Here is a 27421-nt window from a genome sequence, read left to right as displayed (position 1 = left end):
CTTATGTAATTATTTTACACGCGAAGCATCGTAAAACAAGCAAACCGAAAAAGTACCCGAGCAACGCTTGAAATCAAATAGTTGACTCGTATCGATGTTGTGAATATATCAGGAGACTGAAGCGGCTGTCATACGCGGTACATTTGCCATCTACCTCACATCGTTTTTGGTACTGGTGTTTATGGTACCCACTTTCTGGGTGGTATACCCTAATTCAGCTGCTCGTTTTGAGCGAAGAGCTCGTGCGTAGTTAGTGCTAAATATCGGTAATTCACTTTTCCTAACGAAAACTTACAATTAGTGGATGTTTATCGACGCTTTTGTGTTTGTATAGCTATGCCGAAAAATAGCACGTCGATACCTCCGAAGCATTGTAATAATTGATTGAACGATATAAAAACAAACACTTTTGGACACCATTGAATGAATGATGAGTAGGCGAATCGGCCATCCCTTCAGTCCCCTGGAATGTATCGCTTATTTTGTTTGCTTAACCTTCCTTACATGTTCTGGTCAATATGACCCGAATCGCACTTTCAAAATGGAAAAACGCTTTACACGCAATAATGTGAAGGTCTGAAACATTTTGACTTTTCCTAGGGGAACTGTTCCGTTTTCCATCTCACTGAATATAATTCATCTCATCGCAAAACAATGAAATACAGCACCAATCTCGTTGCTTCTTTTTGCTAACACGCGTGCTCACTGCTGAAAAAAAACACAAAAATAAGAAACAAACCAAATTCCTTTTCATTGTTTTGTTTTTAATGGAATGGAGATAGGAGCTATGGGATGAAGTACCGAACCGTTCCCTATTTCGTTCCTGATCCTGAACGTTGACCTATTTTTTACGGCGTTCCTGAAGGGCTTCAAAAAAAAAACTCACACTTACGGTGTTCGAGTCATACTGACCCGGATTTGACTTACCAATATCTCAAGCATTTCTCGCTTAACTTTTCAAAAGGACCTAAGTAACATTTTTTTCATGAATTAATTTGAATAGCGCAATTAACAGAAAAACATGAAAGCTTTTGATTGCAGTACTCAAATTAATTCATGAAAAAAATGTTACTTAGGTCCTTTTGAAAAGTTAAGCGAGATTTCTCTGCCAAATTCACATGTTTATACACCCAAACTAATCGACAGCTAAAAAAAATCAGAAACTCAGATTGTTGATCGGACACACCTACATCCTTTAATCGTCGGAGGAAGGATCATCTGGCCGTTTTATATGGACAAAAAATGCACACGAATATCGCGCATGAGCGATTTTATTGCTGTTTTTTCTCATATACTATTTCAGACATGACGAATCTTGAATGCAGATAATATTTCTACAGATGTTCTAGGTTCTTCAAACCATTCTGGATTTCAGAGCCTTGGTCAATTATACTAGTAAACAGAGTTTCAGTCTTTGCAACCATTTTAAGTGTACCTACTTAAAAGATTTTACTTCACTAAATTCACTAATGTATTCAGTTTTTTGTAACACATTAAGTTTTTGAGAAGAACGTTTTAAATTTACAAAACTAGGTATTATCATGGAAATTTGGTTTCTCTGTTCTATAAAGCTGCTATTTTGCTTCTAACTTTGAGAATAAAGTTTGAATTACATAGAATGAGTCTTACAAGATCCAAATAAGTTACTGAATTTTATGTGACACGTTCAGTTGTTGTGAAAAACTGAATTTAATTCATAAAAGTACATATTTTCATTGAAATTTGGTTTCTCTTCTCTGCAAACCTTATTTCGACTTTTCACTTTGAATAAGGTTTGAATTTCATAGAATGCGTCTTGTAGAATACATATTAGTTGTAGAATTTTATTTACTACGAACATTTGTTGTGAAAAATGGAAATAAATTCACAAAAGTAGGGGAACTGTTCCGTTTTTCATCTCACTGAACATATATTCATCTCATCGCAAAACAGAGAAATACAGCACCAATCATTTCGCTTCATTTTGCTATCATGCGTGCTCACTGCTGAAAAAACACAAAAATAAATAACAACTAAACTTGGTTTCTCTGCTCTGCACAGTGGTTCCATTCCCCTAGGAGGGCGGTCATAAATATAAATTACGGAAGTTATACTGTTATAATGTTATAATGGTGTACTTTTAGTATTTTTCAGGTTAAACAGCCTATTTTTTAATTATTTGGTAGGCTCAGTCATTATCATACTTAACGGAGCCGATTTCAGAATTATATGCAAAAATCCAACAAACAACGTTCAATTTACATTCTTCAGGAAGATGCGTGGCTGGAAAGATGCTTGTTATTGTGAAAGTAGTAAACGAAAATAAACCTGATTAATCCACCTACCGGTGTTAATGCCTTTCTAGTGCATATGAAAAAATAGTATTTTTGCCATAACCATTGCCATAACCATTGCCAATTCTTATTAGAAAACAAAAGGATATGATTCCACGTCGAACGCAACTTATTCCGAACAAATCCTGAGATGAGATAAGACATCTAGTTGTCTTTTTATGTAACCACTTTGCTGTCAGAAAAGACCACTTCTAATTCGCTTCGATTTGACAAACGCCGGCAAGCACAGCGTCGCGTTCATTTTCAGACGGGTATTTTGTTTTTGATTTCGTCGTGTGGCTAGTAGTCTGCCATTTTACATCATCGGTATTGTCATAAACAAATGAATCAATCAAACTAATTATTTCCCTTTTATGAACGTGAATTATACATTTAAAAAAACCTGATAGAATCATACAAACAATTGCAATCATGAACTAGCGTTCAAAGAGTGAGTATTTGATAATTCGGCACCAACATTTCAAAAGAGCGTAACTGCTTTTGTAAACAAAAGCTTCTCACGTCGCTGGTGGGCTAATTTGAGCCCACCCACGCAATCCAACCCCACTGATGGAAGCAGCGTATTCTCTTCTTACATTTAATGGTGCTGGATTGCGTGGGTGAGCACAAATAAGCCCACCAGAGACGTGAGAAGCTTTGTGTACAAAAGCAGTTTAATACCCTTTTGAAATGTTGGTGCCGAATTCATAGTTGAGGTTTATTTGTTTTGTTCTATCCTGTTCATTCAAAAAGAGATGGTCACACTGCATTGCTCGTCACAAGAATCGTGATGAAACTTGTGTGAGAGCATTCAGCTCAGAGTTGTCTTATCTCATCTCAGAACAAATCGGTTAAGACTAGATCTACATTTGAAAAGGGCGTAACAGCCAAAATTTATTCCTTCTGATTCTGTGTCTACATATATAGCCAAATATGTAGACGAATAATCAGAAGGAATAAATATTGGCTGTTACGCCCTTTTCAAATGTTGGTCTAGAAGTATAAGTGCCTAAAAAATAAGTGAGTTTTTTTGCGCACATACATACGCATACATACACACGCACAGACATATATCATCTGGTATCTAATACTATGGGTCTCCGGGCTTCCTATAACAGTTCGTTTTTGGAACAAACGTAAAGCCTTTACGTATACTTAGTATATGAGAAAGGCAAAAAGGTTTAATATATCAATTTAAAGTTGAATATAATACTATTATACCACGATATACTATTTAATAATCTGCACACAGATAGCTCTTGAATGACAGCTAAAAATTTAAATATCTTCTCAGAGATGTCTGAGAATGGAAATCGGGGAGAAACATGCTTTTTAGTCTAATAAAGTTGACCATGATAAAGAAAACATAATACTCGTGATCATCAATTTTGGTAATTTTTTACCACCGATTATTTATTTCCAAGCTCAGTCGCAGACTGTGGTAACTGAAATGCCATTTAGGCAGCAGGATAAGGGATATTAAAAAAGAAATTGAAGCGCACGATTAAATTGAGCAGAAATATGATTTCTGTTAAACAAACATTATTTTGTTATTTGTTTACCCTTAGCTTTCTCGTGGACGGTTGCAGCTGAAATAGCCTTTAGATGAAAGATAGGAGTGTAAATATTTACTCACAGGATGTTTCTGGAGGGGTTTTGAAGGGGAAACATACTTTCTTAGTGGATGAAGAAGATAACAAAATTGAGTAGAAAATTGTGTTTTCGTCAAAGAAACATAGTAAAGCTATTTGTTTACCATTTGCTTAGTCGCAGATGGTCGCAGCTGAAATAGCCTTTAGACGACAGATTAGAGTGTAAATATTAACTCACAGGATGTTTCTGGAGGAGATTTCAAGGGGAAACATATTTTTGTAAAGGATGAAGATAACAAAATTTAGAAGAACATTGTTTTTCCGTCGAAGAAACATAGAAAAGTTATTTGTTTACCATTTGCTTGGTTGCAGATGGTCGCAGCTGAAATAGCCTTTAGATGACAGATAAGAGTGTAAATATTTACTCACAGGATGTTTCTGGAGGGGATTTCAAAGGGAAACATACTTTCTTGCAGGATGAAGATAACAAAATTTAGAAGAAAATTGTTTTTCCGTCGAAGAAACATAGAAAAGTTATTTGTTTACCATTTGCTTGGTCGCAAACGGTCGCAGCTGAAATAGCCTTTAGATGACAGATTAGAGTGTTAATATTTACTTAGAGGATATTTCTGGAAAGGATTTGAAGGGGAAACATACTTTCTTGGAGGATGAAAATAACAAAATTTAGAAGAAATTAGTTTTTCCGTCGAAGAAACATAGAAAAGTTATTTGTTTACCATTTGCTTGGTCGCAGATGGTCGCAGCTGAAATAGCTTTTAGATGATAGAGAATAGTGTAAATATTTATTCAGGAAATTTTTCTGGAGGGGATCTGAAGGGGAAACATATTTTATTGGTGGACGATAATAATGAAATTCAGAAGAAAATTGTGAATCCGTTCATCAAACACAGTAGAGTTTTCGTTGACCATTTGCTTGGTTGCGGGCGGTCCCAACTGAATTAGCATGTAAATGACATATTCGAGTGTAAATATTTACTCAGAGGATATTTCAAGAGGGAATTCAAAGGTAAAACATAAGTTTCATGAGGTTTGCCAACATTTCCACGTATAGTTTATTTAACTGCACTTGTCATAAGACGAGTTTATACAGTCCCATTGAATTCCACCACTTAATTGTATCTTGACAGATACGTATTTCGACCTCAAAAGTAAGGCCGTCTTCAGTGTCTTGTACTTGACTCGACTTTAGTCGAGAAAGTCGAGTCAAGTACAAGACACTGAAGACAGCCTTACTTTTGAGGTCGAAATACGTATCTGTCAAGATACAATTAAGTGGTGGAATTCAATGGGACTGTATAAACTCGTCTTATGACAAGTGAAGACATTCCACTAAAAAGCTCAAAATAATTTTCATAAACGTCATAAACCGGATTTTACCCTTCATTCAGCTTCATGATGGTCCATTGACGTTTTGGCCAAATTTAGCTAGCTGCCATTATAGCAAGGAATTAATCTTGAGCGAAATACATGGGCAAACGGTGGACCAAATCTTCGCTCAGGATCAATTGTATTTTACACCGATGGTTCAAAGCTGAACAATCAAGTTGGAGCAGGCGTGACTGGCCCAGGGATACATATTTCGATTCCCATGGGCAAATGGCCAACTGTTTTCCAAGCAGTATTCTTGAATGCTCTAAATTATGCTTACGCAGAAATTATAGGCATTCAAATATTTGCATAATGTCTGACAGTCAAGCAGCGTTGAATGCTTTGAAATCAGCAATATGCAGATCTAAACTCGTTTGGAAATGTGTTCAGTCACTCCAACCTGTAGTGGGTTCCAGGGCCTTGTGGCATTGAAGGCAATGAACAAACCGATATGCTGGCAAGACTTGGCTCATCTCGACAATTCATAGGTCCCGAACCATTTTGTGGTGTATCTGCGTGTTCTCTTCGAATGGCACTCAAATCTTGGGAGCATTCTAAAATAGAGCACATCTGGAAAAACACCTTGATTGCGAGGCAGTCTAAACGTTTCATCACACCAAACGTACTTATCACTCGCAAATATTTTAGTTATTCATATGAAATAAAATAATATAGGTTTTGTTCCGTTCTTAGAAAGTTTTTCGATCAAACAAAAAGTTAAAAAGTACACGTCCATTTCTAAATGATTATTATTATTTATTCAGACTAAGGCCGAAGTGGCCTGTGCGGTATATAAGAGTCTTCTCCATTCGGCTCGGTCCATGGCTACACGTCGCCAACCGCAAGTCATCTTCCACCTGATCGATCCACCTTGCCCGCTGCGCACCTCGCCTTCTTGTGCCCATCGGATCGTTATCGAGAACCATTTTCACCGGGTTACTGTCCGACATTCTGGCTACGTGCCCGGCCCACCGCAGTCGTCCGATTTTCGCAGTGTGAACGATGGATGGTTTTCCCAGCAGCTCATGCAACTCGTGGTTCATTCGCCTCCTCCACGTACCGTCCGCCATCTGCACCGCACCATAGATGGTACGCAGCACTTTCCTTTCGAAAACTGTGCGCGTTGGTTTTCCATGAGCATCGTCCAGGTCTCGTGTCCGTAGAGAACTACCGCACCGGTCTAATGAGCGTTTTGTAGATTGTCAGTTTGAAACGGCGGCGAACTCTATTCGATCTTGCGGAGTCCAAAGTACGTACGATTTCCAACCACTATCCAACTACTATGTTTCCAAATTTCTCTGCTGTTATCATTTTCGGCAGTCACCGAATTCTTCTACCACCTCGATTTCGTCACCACCGATGCAAACTCGAAGTGGGTGGCTCACATTGGCTTCTCTTGAACCTCTTCCTATCATGTACTTCGTCTTCGACGTGTTGATGACTAGTCCGATCCGTTTAGCTTCCCTCTTCAGTCTGATGTAGGCTTCCTCCATCTTCTCAAAGTTACGTGCCATAATATCTATGTCGTCGGCGAAGCCAAATAGCTGGACGGACTTATTGAAAATTGTACCACTCGTGTTAATCCCTGCTCTTCGTGTTACCCCTTCCAAAGCGATGTTGGATAGCAGACACGAAAGACCATCACCTTGCCGTAACCCTCTGCGGGTTTCGAAGGGACTCGAGAATGCCCCTGAAACTCGAACTACGCACATCACCCGATCCATCGTCGCTTTGATCAACCGTGTCTGTTTATCCGGAAAACCGTGTTCGTGCATTAGCTGCCATAGCTGGTCCCGATCGATTGTATCATATGCGGCTTTGAAGTCGATGAATAGATGATGTGTGGGCACGTTGTATTCGAGGCATTTCTGCAGTACTTGGCGAATGGTGAACACCTGGTCCGTGGTGGAGCGTTCGCCCATAAAACCCGCCTGGTACTGCCCCACGAACTCCCTTGCAGTTAATGCTAGTCGACGGCATTAAATTTGAGAGAGTACCTTGTAGGCGGCGTTCAGCAATGTGATTGCGCGGTAGTTGCTACAATCCAGCTTATAGCTCTTTTTGTAGATGGGACACACGACACCTTCCATCCACTCCTGCGGCAAAACTTCCTCCTCCCAAATCTTGGTAATGACCCAGTGCAGCGCTCTAGCCAGTAGCTCACCACCGTGTTTAAATAGCTCTCCTGGTGGTTGGTCAACCCCAGGGGCTTTGTTGTTCTTCAGCCGACCAATCTCCTCCTGGATTTCCTGGAGATCCGGAGCCGGTAAAATTATGTCCTGCGCGCGTTCTGCCAGGTCCATCACCATACCGCCATCTTCGTCCGCCACATCGCCATTCAGGTGTTCTTCGTAGTGCTGCCGCCACCTTTGGATCACCTCACGCTCGTTCGTAAGAAGGTTCCCATTTATGTCCTTACACATATCAGGCTGTTGCAAGTGGCCCTTACGTGAATGGTTTAACTTCTCATAGAACTTCCGTGTGTTATTAGCGCGGTACAGTTGCTCCGTCTCTTCACGGTCTCGATCTTCCTGCTGGCGCTTTTTCCTCCGGAAAATCGAGTTTTGTTTGTTTCGCGCCTGTTTATATCGTGCCTCGTTCGCCCTCGTGCGGTGTTGCAGCAATCTCGCCCATGCTGCATTCTTCTCTTCCACTAACTGCTCACATTCGCCGTCATACCAGTCGTTTCTCTGATCCGGGTGCACCGTGCCAAGTGCAGCGGTTGCGGTGCTACCAATGGCGAATCAAATATCTCTCCAGCCATCTTCAAGAGACGCTGCGCCTAGCTGCTCTTCCGTTGGGAGTGCCACTTCTAGCTGCTGCGCGTATTCTTGGGCTTGTCTACCGTCTTGTAGCCGCCCAATGTTAAGCCGCGGCGTCCGACTTCGACGCGTGTTGTACACCGTCGAGAGTTTTGAGCGCAGGCATACTGCAATGATGTAGTGGTCGGATTCAATATTCGCACTGCGGTAAGTGCGGACGTTCGTTATGTCGGAGATGAATTTACCGTCGATTAGAACGTGGTCGATTTGGTTTTCGGTTTCTTGGTTAGGTGATCTCCATGTGGCCTTGTGGATATTTTTTCGTAGAAAGAAGGTACTTCGCCATTCCGTGGGAGGCTGCGAAATTTATGCATCGTTGGCCGTTGTCATTCGATACGGTGTGCAGACTATCCGGTCCGATGACCAGTCTATACATTTCCTCCCTTCCTACCTGTGCGTTCATGTCACCAAAGACGATTTTGACGTCCCGCAGTGGGCATCCATCATATATCTGCTCCAGCTGTGCGTAGAACGCTTATTTCTCGTCGTCGGATCTCCCTTCGTGTGGACAGTGCACGTTGATGATGCTATAGTTGAAGAAACGGCCTTTAATCCTCAGCTTGCACATCCTTGCGTTGATTAGCTGCCACCCAATCACACGATGGCGCATCTTACCCAGCACTATGAAGCCGGTTCCCAGCTCGTTGGTGGTACCACAGCTTTGGTAGAAGGTAGCCGCTCGATGCACGCTTTTCCACACTTTCTGTCCTGTCCAGCAAATTTCCTGCAGCGCCACGACGTCGAAGTTGCGGGGATGTAATTCATCGTAGATCATCCTGTCGCAACCTGCGAAACCTAGCGACTTGCAGTTCCATGTTCCAAGCTTCCAATCGTGATCCTGTATTCGTCGCCTAGGTCTTTGCCGATTATATCGAGTCGCATTATCTGTTATATTGTTCGTAATGATTGGTTTTCCAGGCGGCTTATTGGGCCTGCGCAAACCTCCTGTCCCGTCGGAGGGCCATCGTGTCAGGGCTGTTTAGCGTCTCACATAACGCCAGGACTTGGGCTTGTGCGCTTTGAGCGGCACACGGTCGCTTTGGTGAGGCCTAATTGTGGATACATGCAGCTTAAAATAGAGCTTCAACAGGGCCCACTGTCACCCCCACCAGATCCTAGGCAAGTCCCACAACTCGCAGATGGCCTGGGGAGGGATCGTCAAGCCCTTGGACATAGTCCCTGCTGCCTGCAGAGTCATAGACTTGTAAGTAAGTTAAAAATTTGTAAACAAACTGAAACTAATTGAACTTAAACAATATTTTAGCTTAAAAGCTATTGCCAATAAACGGAATTGCTATTGAGACCGTGACGTGTTTTCCCTACGTAAGCGAGTCGGACTCAATTTGGCTCATCAGGCTCCACCGAACGCGTTCCACCAAGAAAAATTTTGTAATTTTGTAATTTTAGAAAATAATTTGTGTTAGGGAAGATCCATTAAATACGTAACGCAAAAATCGAACTTTTTCAAACCCCCCTCCTCCTCCCCCCAATGTCACACTTTTCGTATGAAGCTTCCGAAATTTTTCTATGGATCGTCACACTTCACTCAACCCCCCCTCCCCCTCTAAGCGTTACGTAATTTGTGGACGTGCACTTATGAATTGAATGAAATGAATAATCATATTATTATTTTAACTGTATTTGGCTCCGTGAAGTTTGAAGAAAACGTCTGAGCCTTAATAAACAAACCACTAAAATAAATATTTTTTAAACTTGATTTTAAGTTCATCACTGACACAGTCGGCATCCTGCTCGACCTTTCCGGGTTGATGTCAGTAACCTTCCTCTTCTGTGGAACCAGATTTGTACTACTCTAGCTGTACACTTGTTCCGCATAGGTACTGCAACTTATATGTGACCAGATTTGGACAAATCGAAGTTCCTGCTATCTACTTGCTATTTTTATCTGACTCGTACTGCTTGGGTAGCTCCCTTCGGTTCGGTTGCCGTACCAACCTTACTTTGCCTGGAAATCTCCCAGTGACAGCCAAGCGTCTGGAGAAAAATCTTGTATTCCGCCTCCTTCTTCTAGCAACATCCATCTTCGTTTCGATGGAGGCTTCCTCTATCTTATCGTACACCAAATCACTACGCCAAAGTTAAATGCAATTCACTACGCCCCTACGTTATAGGAAAAAGAGGAGTTTTTCCAAAATAATGTTCCTATCTTTAGTTGTTGAGCCCAGAGCATGAAAGATTCACTTTCATGAAGCATATTCGTTCCGACTTTTGACAATCGCGTTTTCATTATTCAAAACAAAGAATGACTTACTCAGTTTACTTCTTTATAGATTCATTCAATTGATTACCACTGAATATGGTAGCTGCGCGCGAAAAAAACATAATTAGCCTTGATTGTACTGAGATTTGCCGCTAAAAATGCCCCTCAATTGAACGTCAGGATTGGATCTATGCGTGTATTTATTTAAATCATCAAACATGTGTTCAGTTTTACGATAATATTCAATCCGAAAATTGACTATGCAGAGCCGAATATGAATATGTTTAGAAGTGAAGTGACAAAGAAGGCCGATATTCGAATATTTAAAGCTCTGGTTGAGCCTGTGCCGGGAATATCATCCGTAACCCTATCCAAAGCTTTGTGGGTTGTAGATCGAACATATTTTCAGAGCAGTTGTATTTTTTGGTATTTTGGAAAAGTTTACTGTATAGATACTTTTGCTCTAAAATGATTCAATATTCGCTAAGTTTACAAATGACTTTATACCTATTAAATGCTTCCCTTACTATCATTTCTAATTTTAACTCTAAGTTGAGTGTCTACCCCACTTCATAAATCTACACACTTGCCAGATAAATTATGTCAGTTTTTGCAGCTTGACCAATAAATGTAAGCCTAATGTACCAGTCGCAGTATACATCAAATTATATTATGTTTCCTTGACATTGCCCACCCGGCGTAGACGTAAATTAACATGATTGAAAACTGGATAGCCCTCGCAGCTCGGTTTTTGCAGAGACCCACCGTAGCTCAAGCCGCAAACCACCTATCTAGTATACTGGGATCGGGATTTCGTTTCCCATCGAATAAATTCACTTACAATCAAAATTTACAATTAAAACTAAAAAGCTACAATCAAAATATTGATTTTTTGGAGTCAGTCTAACATTATTATTTGAAATCATCATAACAAATGATACAAACGACCTACAACAATGGTTTCTTTAGCAAAGTGCCTTAAAATTAAATAAGGAACAACTTTCTAGAATATCAATGCTAAAATTAGAAATACAGAAGTTAAAAAAATTATTTCAACATGTGGTGGGGCTATTGGAACACACACCAAAATAAACCTTAAATAATAAGCTTTGACTTTGCTGAGGACACTTTTTGCTAAAAGGCCAACTTCAAGGTGAAATTTGTTTTTCCTCCTAACTTCCCGGCGTTGGTTGCCAATACAGAATTCGAATAAAATTGTTCGTATGTATGTATATGCTTATCGAGGTTTTATCAATAAATTATCTTGTGTTAACATAACCTTCCGGGACACACAAACAGACATCACCTCGGTTCGTCGAGCTGAGTCCAACACTATGAGTCTCCGGGCCTTCTATCAACAGTTCATTTTTGGAGTACAACTACTTTGTTGTACGAGAGAGGCAAAACATACGGCGCGTTCACAAGAGTGGCGAGCCGTGCGAGTCCTGGAAAGTTAAGTGATAAAAAATTACTAAATATTAAAGCTTCAAAATAATTGGTTTTATCGGATATCTTTAGACTTAGAGAAATTGGCTATTTCGATGATGTCTTTTCGAAGCTTTGATGAAAGAAACGTAAGACAAAACTGAACTATTACATATCAAACGAAATTTAAAAATAAAAATGATTACTTTTCTTTTGTTGTCTAGTTGGAGCAGGAACAATCCATTGACGGTAATCCACTAGAGCTGTGCATTCTTCAGCGCGGTATCCAAACTGCTATCGTAATCCTCTGGAGATTAATTATTCAAGATCATTCCGCATGACAAAAGCACGTTTCACCTATCACACACCTGCTGCCATGCACCACTACACACTCAATGATTAATGGCGAGATGGGCAAATTAACTCGCACCAGATTGATAGCACATACTTTTTGCTTTGGAATTCCGTCTACCCTTGTTGTTATTCTCCGCTCCACTCTCTTCCTGGACCCATTCAGCGATGCACTCACTCCCCTAAAAGCTTCACTCACTAGCGCCCAGCCTGGACCTCCACAACCTTCTCTTCTTTTCTACGGGCTCGGTTATATAAAGCGTACCCCCAGCAGCCGCCAGAACACCTCACTCCAACCCAGGAAAAACCAGCCTAATCCTTCAGTGATTGATTTTTAACGTTGCCTTCCTGATAGGACCGATGCTTTCTACTTGTATTTCACACAAGAGCATATCCCTCAACCCACATAAATTTTAAGCACTGTAAGTGATGCTGCAGCCGTCTCAAGTTGCGTTTATTCACGCTACTAAATTCACCACGCAAGCAATCCTGGGAATGAAGAAGAATTTTCACTAGATGATGACGGTGATGCGTTGCGTTCGCACTGAAGACAGCACCGTTTCCAAAATGGCTGAATCGATTGAGGACATACACTTGCTACTGAGATAGATGAAAAAAGATCCTGCCCGGAACTTCATTCATTCCACTTGAGTCGCAACACACTTTGCACATTATTATAGATATGACTAGCTAAAAATGGCTAATATTTCTGGTTAAATTGATAACTTTTCTGCGCTGAAAACGGTGAGGGTAGAAAATTTTCCATCTATGGTACTTTGTTGGACTTGTAAAAAACACCAAGAGACACGCGAAAAACGGGTCCTTCCTCGAGCAGAACTGCGACACGATTGAGGAGAAAATCTAACTTGCCTGGTACTCAGGAACACGGGTTGCCTGAGTCATGCGTACTGGAGATTTTCCAACTTCGGCTGCCCCAACTCCGAAGGGTGGAGAACTCATCCTGAGCCGAGCGAGCACGTTGCCGGGATGTTTACCACGAGGTTATCACCACGCTGTTGCTTGTGTCATGGGAAATGTTTATGCTACGGGGGGTCTGTCGAAGGGAAATACCGGTACATCAGGAAAAATGCCGGATACTGTTTTCGATATGTGGGGATCCTATAATCATCCTCTTATCGAAAGACTGTAGAAACATTTTCCTAATGCATCGAGGCACTATTTTCAGATTATGTCAACCCGGCACAGTAGTAGTATAATAATAAGATGTTTTATTACAACTTGTAAACACATCTGTTTAGTGATTTTGAAGCAGCGTACGATGCAGCTTGAGCTTGAGCTTTGAGCTTTATGGCCGCACTCCGTAATGTAGTTGCTACTCCGTAATCGTAATTGCACAGGGAACCAATGCAATGGATGGAACATGGGAGTTATTTGCAAACCTCAACGTGCACAGTCCGAGAGCTCAACATTTTTCAATGGTTAATTGTAGCCCAGGCCACGTCCTCACGGTCATCAGGGAAATGATGAGGCAGTCACTAGCCCACTAGCGGAATTTTATTGGAATGTGGGGGTTAGGTTTCTATGGCCGTCTTGGTTAACGGGTTGCCAATGTGATAGGATTGAATTCATTACACTGGATCGCGCTTCAAGACGAAACCAAAAATTAACTGAGGTTTGGGGTCTCTAGGGAGCCCTGGTGAAAAAATTCTTGAAGAAAATAAAACGCGGCTTCAAGGCAATATTTTTTCAGCATATACTATTATTGATAAACGCTCTATATTGTCGAATAGAGCTTTCTATTATTCACATTACCCACTTACACAAATTTCACTTCCCGAGACATCTATGAAGGTAGTATGGGTTCCCTGCATCTTCACTAATAGATGTTGAACTAACATTCCTTCCCTTCCTTCCGTGATTGTAAGGACTTGGTCAGGTATGCAACTGCTACTGTATAGGATACTGTATAGATACTAATACACCCAGGCCATAAAAGGCCGAAGGTCATTACGCCGAACGGTCATTAGGCCGAATGAGAAGTAAGAAGCAAAACGTTAGAAATGAGAAGTTTTTCCTTATTTCTTCTTCCTTCTTCCTTCTTCATTCTTGCTTTTTTTCCTTCTTTCATCTTCCTTAGCTCTTCTCCATTCTTTGTTCTTTGCTGTTTCTTCTTTCTTCTTCGCTTTACTTTCTTTTTTGTGTTACTTCCTTCTTATTGCTTTTTTTTTCTTTATTTTTGCTTCGCACAGCAACTTTAGGGCCACTCTCAGCAGAGGAGAGGTTGCTGACGCAGACTTCGGCCAAATACTCTCAAATAGGGTAAACAAGTGGCTCTACACTCGATACTCAAATCGTTCCAAACGTGGAACTCGGAAGCACGAAAGAAATCTTTGCGAAAACACAAACTGACCAATCTTTTTTTTTTTCTTTATTAAAGAGGCTTTCAGGAGGCAGTTCACCTTTGGAGAACTGACCAATCTTCACAGACCAAATGGTTCACTGGTTTAATCAACTGATTCAACTGGTTCAATCAACTGGGTTAACCTTCCGCAACTCGCTTCAACTTTCATAACACGAGAACTCGCGTGTTGTAAAAAGTACAACAGTCCTAAAATCCGTTAAAATGAAGCCAATTCAAATGATATAAACGTGATTTTTTCGGGAAAATAATAGAGGGGATATTCATTTTCATTTTTCGTTTATTTAGTTAACATATAAACAGATAACACTGAATCAACAATTTGACGCCACAATGCACGGTTCGAGGCCGCATCTCTCCATCCTCGGATACGCCCCATGCTCGCCAAGTCGTTTTGCACCTGGTCTGCCCATCTCGCTCGCTGCGCTCCACGCCGTCTCGTACCTGCCGGATCGGAAACGAACACCATCTTTGCAGGGTTGCTATGGGCATTCTTGCAACATGTCCTGCCCATCGTACCCTTCCGGCTTTAGCTACCTTCTGGATACTGGGTTCGCTGTAGAGTTGGTCGAGCTCATGGTTCATTCTTCGCCGCCACACACCGTCTTTTTGCACACCGCCAAAGATGGTCCTAAGCACCCGTCTCTCGAATATTCCGAGTGCTTGCAAGTCCTCCTCGAGCATGGTCCAAGTTTCATGTCTGTAGAGGACAACCGGTCTTATAAGCGTCTTGTACATGACACATTTGGTGCGGTGGCGAATCATTTTCGACCGCAGTTTCTTCTGGAGCCCGTAGTAGGCCCGACTTCCACAGATGATGCGCCTTCGTATTTCACGACTAACGTTGTTGTCAGCCGTTAGCAAGGATCCGAGGTAGACGAATTCCTCGACCACCTCGAAGGTATCCCCGTCTATCGTAACACTGCTTCCCAGGCGCTCGGTTCCGCCCACAAGCATGTACTTTGTCTTTAACGCATTCACCACCAGTCCAACTTTTGTTGCTTCACGTTTCAGGCGGGTGTACAGTTCTGCCACCTTTGCAAATGTTCGGCCGACAATGTCCATGTCATCCGCGAAGCAAATAAATTGACTGGATCTGTTGAAAATCGTACCCCGGCTGTTACACCCGGCTCTCTGCATGACACCTTCTAGCGCAATGTTGAACAACAGGCACGAAAGTCCATCACCTTGTCTTAGTCCCTGGCGCGATTCGAACGAACTGGAGTGTTCGCCCGAAATCTTCACACAGTTTTGCACACCATCCACCGTTGCTTTGATCAGTCTGGTAAGCTTCCCAGGAAAGCTGTTCTCGTCCATAATTTTCCATAGCTCTACGCGGTCTATACTGTCGTATGCCGCCTTGAAATCAACGAACAGATGGTGCGTTGGGACCTGGTATTCACGGCATTTTTGAAGGATTTGCCGTACAGTAAAGATCTGGTCCGTTGTCGAGCGGCCGTCAACAAAGCCGGCTTGATAACTTCCCACGAATTCGTTCACTAATGGTGACAGACGACGGAAGATGATCTGGGATATCACTTTGTAGGCGGCATTAAGGATGATGATCGCTCGAAAGTTCTCACACTCCAGTTTGTAGCCTTTCTTGTAGATGGGGCATATAACCCCTTCCTTCCACTCCTCCGGTAGCTGTTCGGTTTCCCAGATTCTGACTATCAGTTTGTGCAGGCAAGTGGCCAGCTTTTCCGGTCCCATCTTGATGAGCTCAGCTCCGATACCATCCTTACCAGCTGCTTTATTGGTCTTTAGCTGTTGAATGGCATCCTTAACTTCCCTCAAGGTGGGGGCTGGTTGGCTTCCATCGTCCGCTGAACTGACATAGTCATCTCCTCCGCTGCCTTGACTTTCACTGCCTGTACTCTCAGCGCCATTCAAATGTTCCTCGTAGTGCTGCTTCACAATTTCGATCACCACACGTTCGTCCGTCAAGATGCTCCCATCCTTATCCCGACACATTTCGGCTCGCGGCACGAAGCCTTTGCGGAATGCGTTGAGGTTCTGATAGAACTTGCGTATTTATTGAGAACGGCATAGCTGTTCCATCTCCTCGCACTCCGTTTCTTCCAGGCGGCGTTTCTTCTCCTGAAAAAGGCGGGTCTGCTGTCTCCGCTTCCGTCTGTAACGTTCCATGTTCTGCCGGGTACCTTGCTGCAGCGCGACCGCCCGCGCTGCGTCCTTCTCCTCCAGAATCTGTCTGCACTCTTCGTCGAACCAATCGTTCCGTCGACTTCGACTCATATACCCGACGTTGTTCTCCGCTGCGTCGTTAATGGCTGCTTTGACTGTATTCCAGCAGTCCTCAAGAGGGGCCCCATCGAGCTCACCCTCTTCCGGCAACGCTGCCTCGAGATGCTGCGCGTATGCAGTGGCGACATCAGGTTGCTTCAGTCGCTCTAGGTCGTACCGCGGTAGTCGTCGGTACCGAACATTGTTGATGACGGATAGTTTTGGACGCAGTTTAACCATCACCAGATAGTGGTCAGAGTCGATGTTAGCGCCACGATATGTCCTGACGTCGATAATGTCGGAGAAGTGCCGTCCATCAATCAGAACGTGGTCGATTTGTGATTCTGTCTGCAGTGGTGATTTCCAGGTGTACCGATACGGGAGGCTGTGTTGGAAGTAGGTGCTGCGAATGGCCATATTCTTGGAGGCGGCGCAATCAAATTTTTTTTTCCTGTTCGGGTGTGCTACTGCGACCAATTATTAAATCTATTGTAGCGTTACCCGTATCCTTAGTGTTTAAGTGCATGTCGAATTACTCCAGTGCTATTGAGAAGCAATGCAGTATCGGTTTCGATACAGTTGTTGTTTTGTTTTCTCAAGACCACCATGACAAGGTCCCGCTATTTAGACCCTTCATAGAGAGTAATCCCATTGAAGGCGCACCCCTTATCAATAGGAAATCAATCCTTTCTTGAGAAAACAGAACAGTAATACTGTTTTTGGCCATGCATCGGAGCCCTAGCCGCATCCTTGTCTTGCTTCTAGAATATCACCAGTAAAACTCTTAAAACCCAGGATTTAGCTCTGTCTACAAGACCATTTCAAGCAAGAGAATTTGTTTAGTAATAAGAACTTCCGTGTGTTCCCTCACTACCATTGTTCACCAGTTCAAGAAGAGTTAGTACGTATTAAAACCCCTAGCTCGATTTTTCCAGCAGTCAGTTCAGCCTAGGACCGGGACCGAGTTTTTTTTAACCAATTGCTTGAAAAGTTGTTTCCGCTGCATACAGTTTAGCCTCAAACAAGAGGAATTCGAGTCTTTCAACTGCCTGCAAGGTAACATTAATTATGTTTTATTTCTGAGACTGCTGTTGGTAGCGGGGACTAAATACGATGCATCCTTATCTACCACAACTTATTGCCCTAGCTAGAAAAATTGATTAAGCTAGGGCTCTGTTTGGTAGATCTTACACCGCAACACACTACGTCAAAGTGATCTACCGTGTTACGGGACATCAAATAGTCGTTGGCCGTTTTCGTTCGTCAGCCGGTGAACGCTGAACTTTCCAATAGTCGGTCTAAACTCCTCCTCTTGACCAACCTGAGCGTTCAAATCTGCTATGATGATTTTGACTGTCGTGGCTTGGGCAGCTGTCGTACTCACATTACAGCTGAGCATACAATGTATCCTTATCATCATCAGTGCTTCCGGAGTGTGGGCTATAAAGGGGATATATACTCTCATTGAGGACATTTTTTAAGTCCACTGGATCTTCGGCTGGTCGTCCGGAAGATCCGAATGCAACGGAACACCGGTGAAAATAGTTCATCTTCTCAATAAATGGCGCAATATTTCTTATAAGAATTCTAAAAACTCTAGAAACTCCGAAAAAAAACTCTAAATCCATCTATAATCCCATGCGGCCCTATGAGTCAAGAAAAAAATGATTTAGAATTCTCCCACTGAGCGGCGCTAGGGTATATGAAAATACCAGTTTGGTTCGATATTTCGGGATCTGTGGGAATTAGAAAGTTGCCGTATTCTACAAAGTTGTTCGAGGATTGAAAACTAATATGTTGAGACCAGGATTGACATAGATTTACAGTACACCGAGTTTATTTATAATTTAAAAATCACTTTAATAAAGAAATAAAAAACAGTACATCGAGTAAGGCAAAGTGCACTGTAAGTACCTCAAGTAGGTATGGTACCTCATTGAGGTATTTTCAGGAATTCATATGGCTATTACAAACACATCATACTTGTCGAATAACTTAACTTAGACAAGGTATTGATTTGGTATTCAATATCTCTCGAATACCTGATGTAGTTATTATCATCAATGACTACTATTTAAGTATTATTATGATAGAATTCATCATTCATTTGTTTGCATAGTACATATATTTTTGGGCCATTATTATACTTTTGGCGAAGGTGGAAAACTCTATACAATATTTTATGGTAAAAAGCATTGATTAACTTCCTGGTCATTATCAGAAATGGTTTAGAAGAAAATCATTGGCTTATGACGAACTGTACAAAACGACCATTCACGACGTTCCAGATTTGCGGAAAGGCCGTCTGGTAGCCACCTGCGGTCGTTGCAGAGTAAGAACTGTGAATTAACACTAAGACCACCATAAAAAATGTCTTAGAAAAAAATGTACTACTCTAGAACGGACCATCCAAAATGACCATTTTACGGATGTTCTAAATTATTCGGAAGGCCGTCTGGTGGCCAGCTATGACTGCAGCTGATTAGGACTTTGAAATATCTCCAATATCACCGTCAGAAATGGTTTAGAAAAAATTTCGCTGCTCTAGAAAAAACTTTCCAAAATCACCATTTCTACGGTCGTTCCGGATTATCCCAAAGGCCATCTGGTGGTCACCTGCGGTCATAGCAGAGTAATGACTATGAATTTCCTACAAAATCACCGTCAGGAATGGTTTAGAAAAAATTGCGCTGCTCTAGGACGAATTTCACAAAATGACCATTTTTACGGACGTTCCGGATTTTCCGGAAAGCCGCCTGGAGGCCACCTATGGTCATAGCATTGTGAGGAATGTGTTTTAGCTCAAACATCCTCATCAGAAATGGTTTAGAAAAAAATGCGCTGCTCTCAGATGAACTTTCCAGAATGACCATTTTTACGGACGTTCCGGATTATCCGAAAGGCCGCCTGGTGGCCACCTACGGTCATAGGTGAATGAAAATTACGAATTAACTCCAAGGTTATTATTAGAAATGATATAGAAAAAATCGCGTTACTTTAGGATGGTTATGGCAAGGTGGATCGATCAGGTGGAAGATGGCTTGCGGATCCTCCGTAGACTCGTCCATCTTCTCAAAGTTACGTGTCATAATATCTTTGTCGTCGGCAAAGCCAAATAGATGGACGGACTTATTGAAAATTGTACCACTCGTACTCGTACCACTCCCTGCTCTTCGTATTACCCCTGAAACTCGAACTACGCACATCACCCGATCCATCGTCGCCTTGATCAACCGTGTCAGTTTATCCGGAAATCCGTGTTCGTGCATTAGCTGCCATAGCTGGTCCCGATCGGTTGTATCATATGCGGCTTTGAAGTCGATGAATAGATGATGTACGATGCACGTTGTATTCGCGGCATTTCTGCAGTATTTTGCGAATAGCGAACACCTGGTCCTTGGTGGAGCGTTCGCCTATAAAACTCGCCTGGTACTGCCCCACGAACTCCCTTGCAATTGGTACTAGTCAACGGCATAAAATTTGAGAGGGTACCTTGTAGGCGGCGTTCAGCAATGTGATTGCGCGGTAGTTGCTACAATCCAGCTTATTGTCCTTTTTGTAGATGGGACACACGACACCTTCTATCCACTCCTGCGGTAAAACTTCCTCCTCCCAAATCTTAGTAATGACCCAGTGCAGCACTCTAGCCAGTGCCTCACCACCGTGTTTAAATAGCTCTCATGGTAGTTGGTCAACCCCAAGGGCTTTGTTGTTCTTCAGCCGGCCAATCTCCTCCTGGATTTCATGGAGATCCGGAACCGGTAAAATTATGCTCTGCGCGCGTTCTGCCAGGTCCATCACCATACCACCATCTTCGTCTGCCGCATGGCCATCTCTCACTCTCGTTCGTAAGAAGGTTCCCGTTTATGCCCTTACACATATCAGGCTGTGGCACGTGGCCCTTACGTGAACGGTTTAACTTCTCATAGAACTTTTGTGCGTTATTAGCGCGGTACAGTTGCTTCGTCTCTTCACGGTCTCGATCTTTCTGCTGGCGCTTTTTCCTCTGGAAAATTGAGTTTTGTCTGTTCCGCTCCCGTTTATATCGTGCCTCGTTCGGCCTCGTGCGGTGTTGCAGCAATCTCGCTCATGCTGCCTTCTTCTCCTCCACTAACTGCTCAAATTCGCCGTCGTATCAGTCGTTTCTATGATCCGGGGGCACCATGCCAAGTGCAGCGGTTGCGGTGCTACCAACGGTGGATCGATTATCTCTCCAGCCATCTTCAAGAGACACTGCGACTAGCTGCTCTTCCGTTGGGAGTGCCACTTCCAGCTGCTGCGTGTATCTTTAGGTTAGTCTACCGTCTTGTAGCCGCCCAATGTTAAACCGCGTCGCCCGACTTCGACGCGTGTTGTACACCGTCGAGAGTTTTAGCGCAGGCATACTGCAACGAGGTAGTGGTCGGATTTAATATTCGCACTGCGTTAAGTGCGGATAGAGTGGGGCGCAGTTGTATGGAAAAACGCAAACTTCGTCCGATCAAGTGAGATCAAGGTTTTTCTGAATCGTTTTGAGACCCCAATCAACTGTGCAAAATATGGGCTCGATTGGTTGCGACCTCGCATGCCGCATCGCGTTTTAAATTTACATGGAGGTTAGTATGGGAAAACGTACTTTTTTACGTTTTTGCTCTTAGCTTCAATTTATCATCAATCACGTGACTCAATACGTTAGCATATAGTCTGGAAGATGCCGAAAGACTTTGCCGAAGAAGGTACGTAGCTAGAGGGTCTACAAAAAATATTATTACGTTTCGAAAATTGATTGTTCATACCATATGCCAGAAATCAATGTTTCTGCCAGCACTACCGGACGACCTATGGATATCGAAGGGCAAAACCCATCTTCCTTCTCGTCGGATTTTTTTTCTTTATGAAATGATTCCGGATAGCTGCCATTAGCTCTAAAGCCCTATAAGATCAATTATTTTGAAATAACACTCAGTTTAATTATTGGTCTACGTAGTTCGGCAGAGCTGGCAGAATAAACGATTTTTTGCATATGGTTTGAACACTCAATTTTCGAAGCGTTATAACTTTTTTCGTGGACGTTCCAGCAACGTGCCTTCTTCAGCAAACTTTTTCGGCATCCTTTGGGTTATACTTTAACGCAATGTTTATTTGTTTATTTGGAGGATTGGTTTATTCTGACATTTAACAGTCTTAGTGAATAACATAAATATTATCTTAAATTAAGTTCTGTCGTTTTAAATCGATTCACAAACTGGGATGTGGAAACTCCAAATTCGAGTGCAGCTTCAATCGATGAAAACAAACGAATCATGGTGCATATGGGCTGGTTATAACCAAATAGAATGCGATGAAATCCAGTGTGCAGCAATGTCCGCTGTCTCAGCATTCTTCCAGGTACGCGGAATCCAATCAACGAAAGGAGATGGGAGCAATCGATTTCTCCATTCAGCAACTTAACAATAAAAGTAGCCTGCTGAATTTTCCGTCGCCGATCTAAGCTATCAAGACTAAGCAATTGGCAACGATCAGGATACGCAGGGAGATTTGCGGGGTCCAGCCACAAGAGATTTCTCAATGCGAGCCTGATGAATCGTTTTTGGATACGCTCGATTCTCAGATTCCATGTTACGTCGTTTGGCGCCCATACAATGGATGAGCTTTCGAGAATTGGCCTTACAAGGGAGCAATACAGTGCCTTTAGACAATGTGGATCAGTGAATTCCTTTGCAATTTTAGTCACAAAGCCAAGTTGACGATTGGCTTTGGAGATGATCGACGCATAATGGGCGTGAAAACTGAGCTTTGAATCCAATACAACGCCAAGATCTGTTATGTGGTCCAATCTCTTGAGGCAGCAGTTATCGATGAAGTAATCAAATATTATCGGATCCTTAGAGCGATGGAAAGTCATCACAGCACATTTTGGAACGCTGATCACAAGCTTATTTTCTTGGCACCAGAGAGCAAACCTATTAATCAGCGTTTGTAGATGAGAGCAGTCTTCAATACAGCGCACTACCATGTATATTTTCAGATCATCGGCATAAATCAGCTTGCATCTAAATCCGAGAGAAGTTGCTACGTCGTTGAAAAATATGACAAACAGTAACGGTCCCAGATTGCTTCCTTGTGGGACACCTGAAGAACAGCTGAAGAACACCTGAAGAACGGTGAAGAAATACCAGCTTAGTATTCTGCCAGCCAGGTATGATGTAAACCATGCAACGAGTCTATCCGAAACGCCCAATCGCGACAATTTCCGAAGGAGTATCTTGTGGTCAATTTTATCAAAAGCCGCTTTCAAATCCGTATATATAACGTCCACCTGCGCTTTTTCTTCCATTGCTGTCATACAAGTAGTCGTGAAATCAAACAAGTTTGTACTAACGGATCTGCCGGGCATGAATCCATGTTGCTCTTTAGAGATATGCGCGCAAAACGTGGTCACTAACCATGACTTCAAATAGCTTTGAAGCGGCATACAGACTAGTGATTCCACGGTAGTTTTTGACATCACGACGATCTCCACTTTTGTGTACCGGAAACATATAAGAATGTTTCCAGCACATGGAAAAAAAAAACCCACTTTCGAATGATTTGTTAAAAACAAAGGCAAGCGGTTCTGCAACAGCAGTAGCACAGCGACGAAGTATAGCAGCAGGAATACCATCCGGCTCAGGAGAAAAGGATTTTTTCAGCTTTTTAGCGGCTTGGATGACCATAGCAGGAGATATTTCAAAAGTATTCAGATCCACAGCGTCCAATGGAACGTTTGTCGTAGCAAGCTCAGCCTCAACGTCAGATGATTCCGTCTGAAAAACAGATGCGAAGTGTCTGGCGAATAGATCACACCCTTCAGATACACTTGTCGACTCACTATCCTGATAAACCACATTAGGAGTGACAGACGTATTGTTCCTCTTACAATTAACGAAGCTCCAGAAAGATTTAGGTTCACGACGTAAATTATTTTGCACTCTTAGAACATGACTTTTATACAGTGCAGCATTCAACCGTCTGTAATCGTCACTAGCGCGTTTGAAATTCAATCTTGCAAAGTTCGGATGATGAACTCTCAAGCCAACGTCTTCGACTGTCCTTTAGTTTTTTCAGTTGAGGCGTATTCCAGGGAGGGACCGCCGGTTTCCTTTTGATAGAAACATTTGCACTTAACCAATCACAGATTGCATCGCTGAATTTAGCAGCCATATCATTCACATCCTCACTGTCGTAAATAAAACTCCATTCCAGACCAAACAGGTGAGCAAGGAGGAGGTCAAAGTCAATTTTGCGATAATTTAGTTTTTGATCGAATCTATTTGCCTCTTGAAGAGGTAGTTGTCTGTTGCCAGAAACATCACAGCGGACACTAAGTGGTGGATGGTGGAGATCGACTGGTAGCAAGGGATCTTCTGCAGCATGTACCAAAATACGACTGTGTATTGGAGCGAAAATCAAGTCGAGTGTACGGCCTAAACTGTTGAGTTGAACATTTGCTTGGGATAGGTTCAGGAAATCCATTCCATCTAGCAAAGCGGTTCCTGCTGGGGTCACAGAAGATGAATTGTCAGGACGGATTCCGTTCTCATCAATACACCAAGCAATTCGAGGTTGATTGTAATCACCACACACGAACACGATGTCATCATCGGACGCATTTTCGCAAAGCTCACGAACGGTGGAAATGTGCTCATCCATCAAGTCAGTATTTCGGCTTTTGTCCGGAGGAACATAGATAGCGCAAAACCGGAAACGAGTACCTCCAATGTTGGCAGCAACACACACCTGTTCAAGCCTACTACCATGACACGCAACAATTCGTGAACTGCAGTGTCGTTCTGCTACAGCTATCAGTACACCACCAAAAGAACGCTTATCACTGTTCAGTGGGCTCCGATCACACCGATAGACGTTGAAAGAGGTACTAAACACCTGCAGCGAGTTGATGCTGACATCTAAACCAGTCTCCGTAAGAAAGATCACGTCGTAATTACAGTCGATCGAAGCAAGGAAAATGTCGTCTAATTTAGTCCTCAATCCTCTGACATTTTGGTAGCACGAGCAACATCCTTACGGCTAGTAGACGCACATCCCGGTGACGACCCCAATACCGTAGATGACTGACAAACACCCATGAGCGTAGAAGTTAAAAATCTGCGATCGGTCGAAAGTTGAGAAAGCGAATTATTCGAAACGGATGAGTACTTGCCTGCGCTCGGAGAGCGGAAGCCCCATCCTCCGATCTCAAACACAGGACCGGGATGACTGCTGGACGCTGGCTGGCAAAGCTCGACTGTGTTGAGGGGAATTGGGGCCTCCTTACGACTAGCAGGCGCGCATCCCAGTGACGATTCCAATGTTGGAGGCGATTGACATGCTTCAGTATGCGTTGACGTAGAAATTCTGCGATCGGTTGAAGGTTGAGGAAGCGAATGATTCAAAACAGATGAGTACTTGCCTGCAATAGGAGAGCGGAAGCCCCTTCCTCCGATCTCAAACACAGGACCGGGATGACTGTTGGTCGCTGGCAGGAGGGGCTCGACTGTGTTGAGGGGATATGGGGCTTCCTTACGACTAGCAGGCACGCATCCCGGTGATAATCCATTGTCGTCAGAAAAAATACACGGAGTAGGTTGACTAGAAGTGATGATCTTGTCAGGTAGAGAAAGTTGCGAATTCAAAACGTACTTGCCTGAAATGGCAGGCTGGAAGCCTTTTTCTCCTGACCCATATACAGGACCGGGACGACTGATGAGCGCTGGCAGCATTGGCTCGACTGTAATGGGGGGATATGAGGCTTCCAACATGCAAATATCGGTGCGTCCCGGGATGAAGGTATTTAGTTTAGGTCCATCACAGGAGTCACGGAAAGCGAGGGCGATATGTCCTGTGGCTCCAGCCGTGGTGTCAACGGTTTTCTTGATTTTAGCGGAATCCGAAATTTTTGAGACCCGTAGTTCTCGAACTCACGAAAAACTACTCCTTCAGGCCAAGTTGCTGGATCTAGTGCCATTTCTTTCAGCGAAGGGTCAAGCCCAATCTTGAAGGAAACGAAGCTTAGAGTGCTGATATCCTTTTCTTTTGCAACAAGCTTCACTACATCCGGATCGGTGTCTAGTGCTAGATTAGACTTAACCATAGCTCCGACCGCCTCATTGGTTACATCTGGTCTAATTTTAGATAAGCGTGTGTGTGTGCGTCATCCTCTACCCCTCACCCAGCTGGGGGTGTTTGTCAAGTAGTACTACGAATAATTTGATCATATCTCATGCTCCGTAATGGTGCCCTTTTTGTTACGAACACTAGTACTACAAAAAGGATTCACTTCTGAAGTAAGAAAGATTTCTTCAAGAAGTGTAGGGAACGGGATGTACTAGTTGTCCATAACAGGTACAGCAAAACTTCACAGGGACGCCCTCATTCGTACTAACTACTCAGGGAATAGAAGGTCAAGAAGAGCCACCGTTGCTAACTAAAGCGTGAACCGGATACCTGGGACTCCCACAATATCCGCGGCAATAGCAGCAAACGATGCCCTGTACGTATTTAGTGTTCAATATCATTTTTTTAATTTGTAAAGCAATGAGAGAATGAAAAGAAAGAATTGGAACGTGCTCACCAGTTGAATTCATCCGCTTTCAAAATAGCTTCAGTTTTGGGCGTACAGATATCCAAGTCATTCCTAATTGTGACTGATTTGGCGGCTGTGATGATTTTTGAGGCTGCTGTTATCACTACCACAGCTGGTTCATCTTAGCAATTATTCTAGTGTATTCATCTTGAGTTCAGCATTGAAATTATTGGTGAAATTTCATCAAACAGAACAACGGTCTCTATAAGTACAAGTGAATAAAAATATATCAGTAATTTTAAGATACATACGAATCAGTAATCAAATTTTCCATTTCGTGAACTAACATTGAACGTTTTATTGTAGTATTCAATTGCAGTAAATAAGTGAGAAATCCAATTTTCCTTTGTGAAATCTTAAATAACTAAAAAATTTACATTCACTACCAGTTTTCGCCAAAAACAAGAAAGGCAAAAAATGTTAGAATAAGTTTTCGCCAGTTTGTTGCAATAAAAATCCAAAATTCAACCCCGGATGAATTCTTAAATAGAGATGTAGGGACAAAAAAACACATATATGGTCATTGCAAATCAAAGCATTAGAATCCACAATTAGGCGAATAGAGCTACAAGAATTTTGAAGCGCAACTTGGTTTTCCAATTTAATCTTACTGAAAATATCTGCATATCAGGTTAAAGAAATTAGTATTGGCACGCTGTATTATTGGATCTCGTAATCATCAAAATGTGTCCTTATTCATAGCAATCGGGTCAATATTGTAGTCTATGACGAAAGGATAAGGCGGGTAAGCCATCACCAAACAAGATTACCATCCATTACTAAAAATAATTTAAGGAAAAAAATGAAGGTTATACTCACCTGTATTTCCTAGCCTCAATACATCGTTCTACCTAGCTTCCTCGTTCAAACTCACCTCATTTTTTTGCATGCGTACCCTCATAAATCACAAATGATGTTCAGTCAATTGGGAGTCTTATCGAAAAACACCCCTATTTTGGAAGTTCGATATCCTGTCCACTATCGCCACTATCCAGATACTTCTTCTTGGCTTTTTGGGTAATTTACTCATATAAGTTTCTGCATCGTTTCCCAGCGTTATCATCGGCCGAAATGGGAACTT

General features: G+C 42.5%; 1 protein-coding gene across 1 annotated transcript in view; it reads right to left on the bottom strand.

Annotated features, from left to right (window-relative positions):
• LOC134222479 (uncharacterized) overlaps positions 1–27421 on the bottom strand; it is a 276614-nt gene that overhangs the window by 196131 nt on the left and 53062 nt on the right. Inside the window, exons 6-7 of the mRNA XM_062701631.1 lie at positions 24799–25627; positions 24346–24730 (exon numbers count right to left, since the gene is read on the bottom strand). Coding sequence (XP_062557615.1) covers positions 24346–24730; positions 24799–25627 — 1214 coding nt within the window. The remainder of the gene's footprint in view (positions 1–24345; positions 24731–24798; positions 25628–27421) is intronic.

The sequence above is a fragment of the Armigeres subalbatus genome, chromosome 3, assembly GCF_024139115.2.
Source record: "Armigeres subalbatus isolate Guangzhou_Male chromosome 3, GZ_Asu_2, whole genome shotgun sequence".
NCBI classification, from domain to species: domain Eukaryota; kingdom Metazoa; phylum Arthropoda; class Insecta; order Diptera; family Culicidae; genus Armigeres; species Armigeres subalbatus.
The sequence above is the reverse complement of the archived record's forward strand: the minus strand, read 5'-3'. Positions and strand labels throughout refer to the sequence as shown.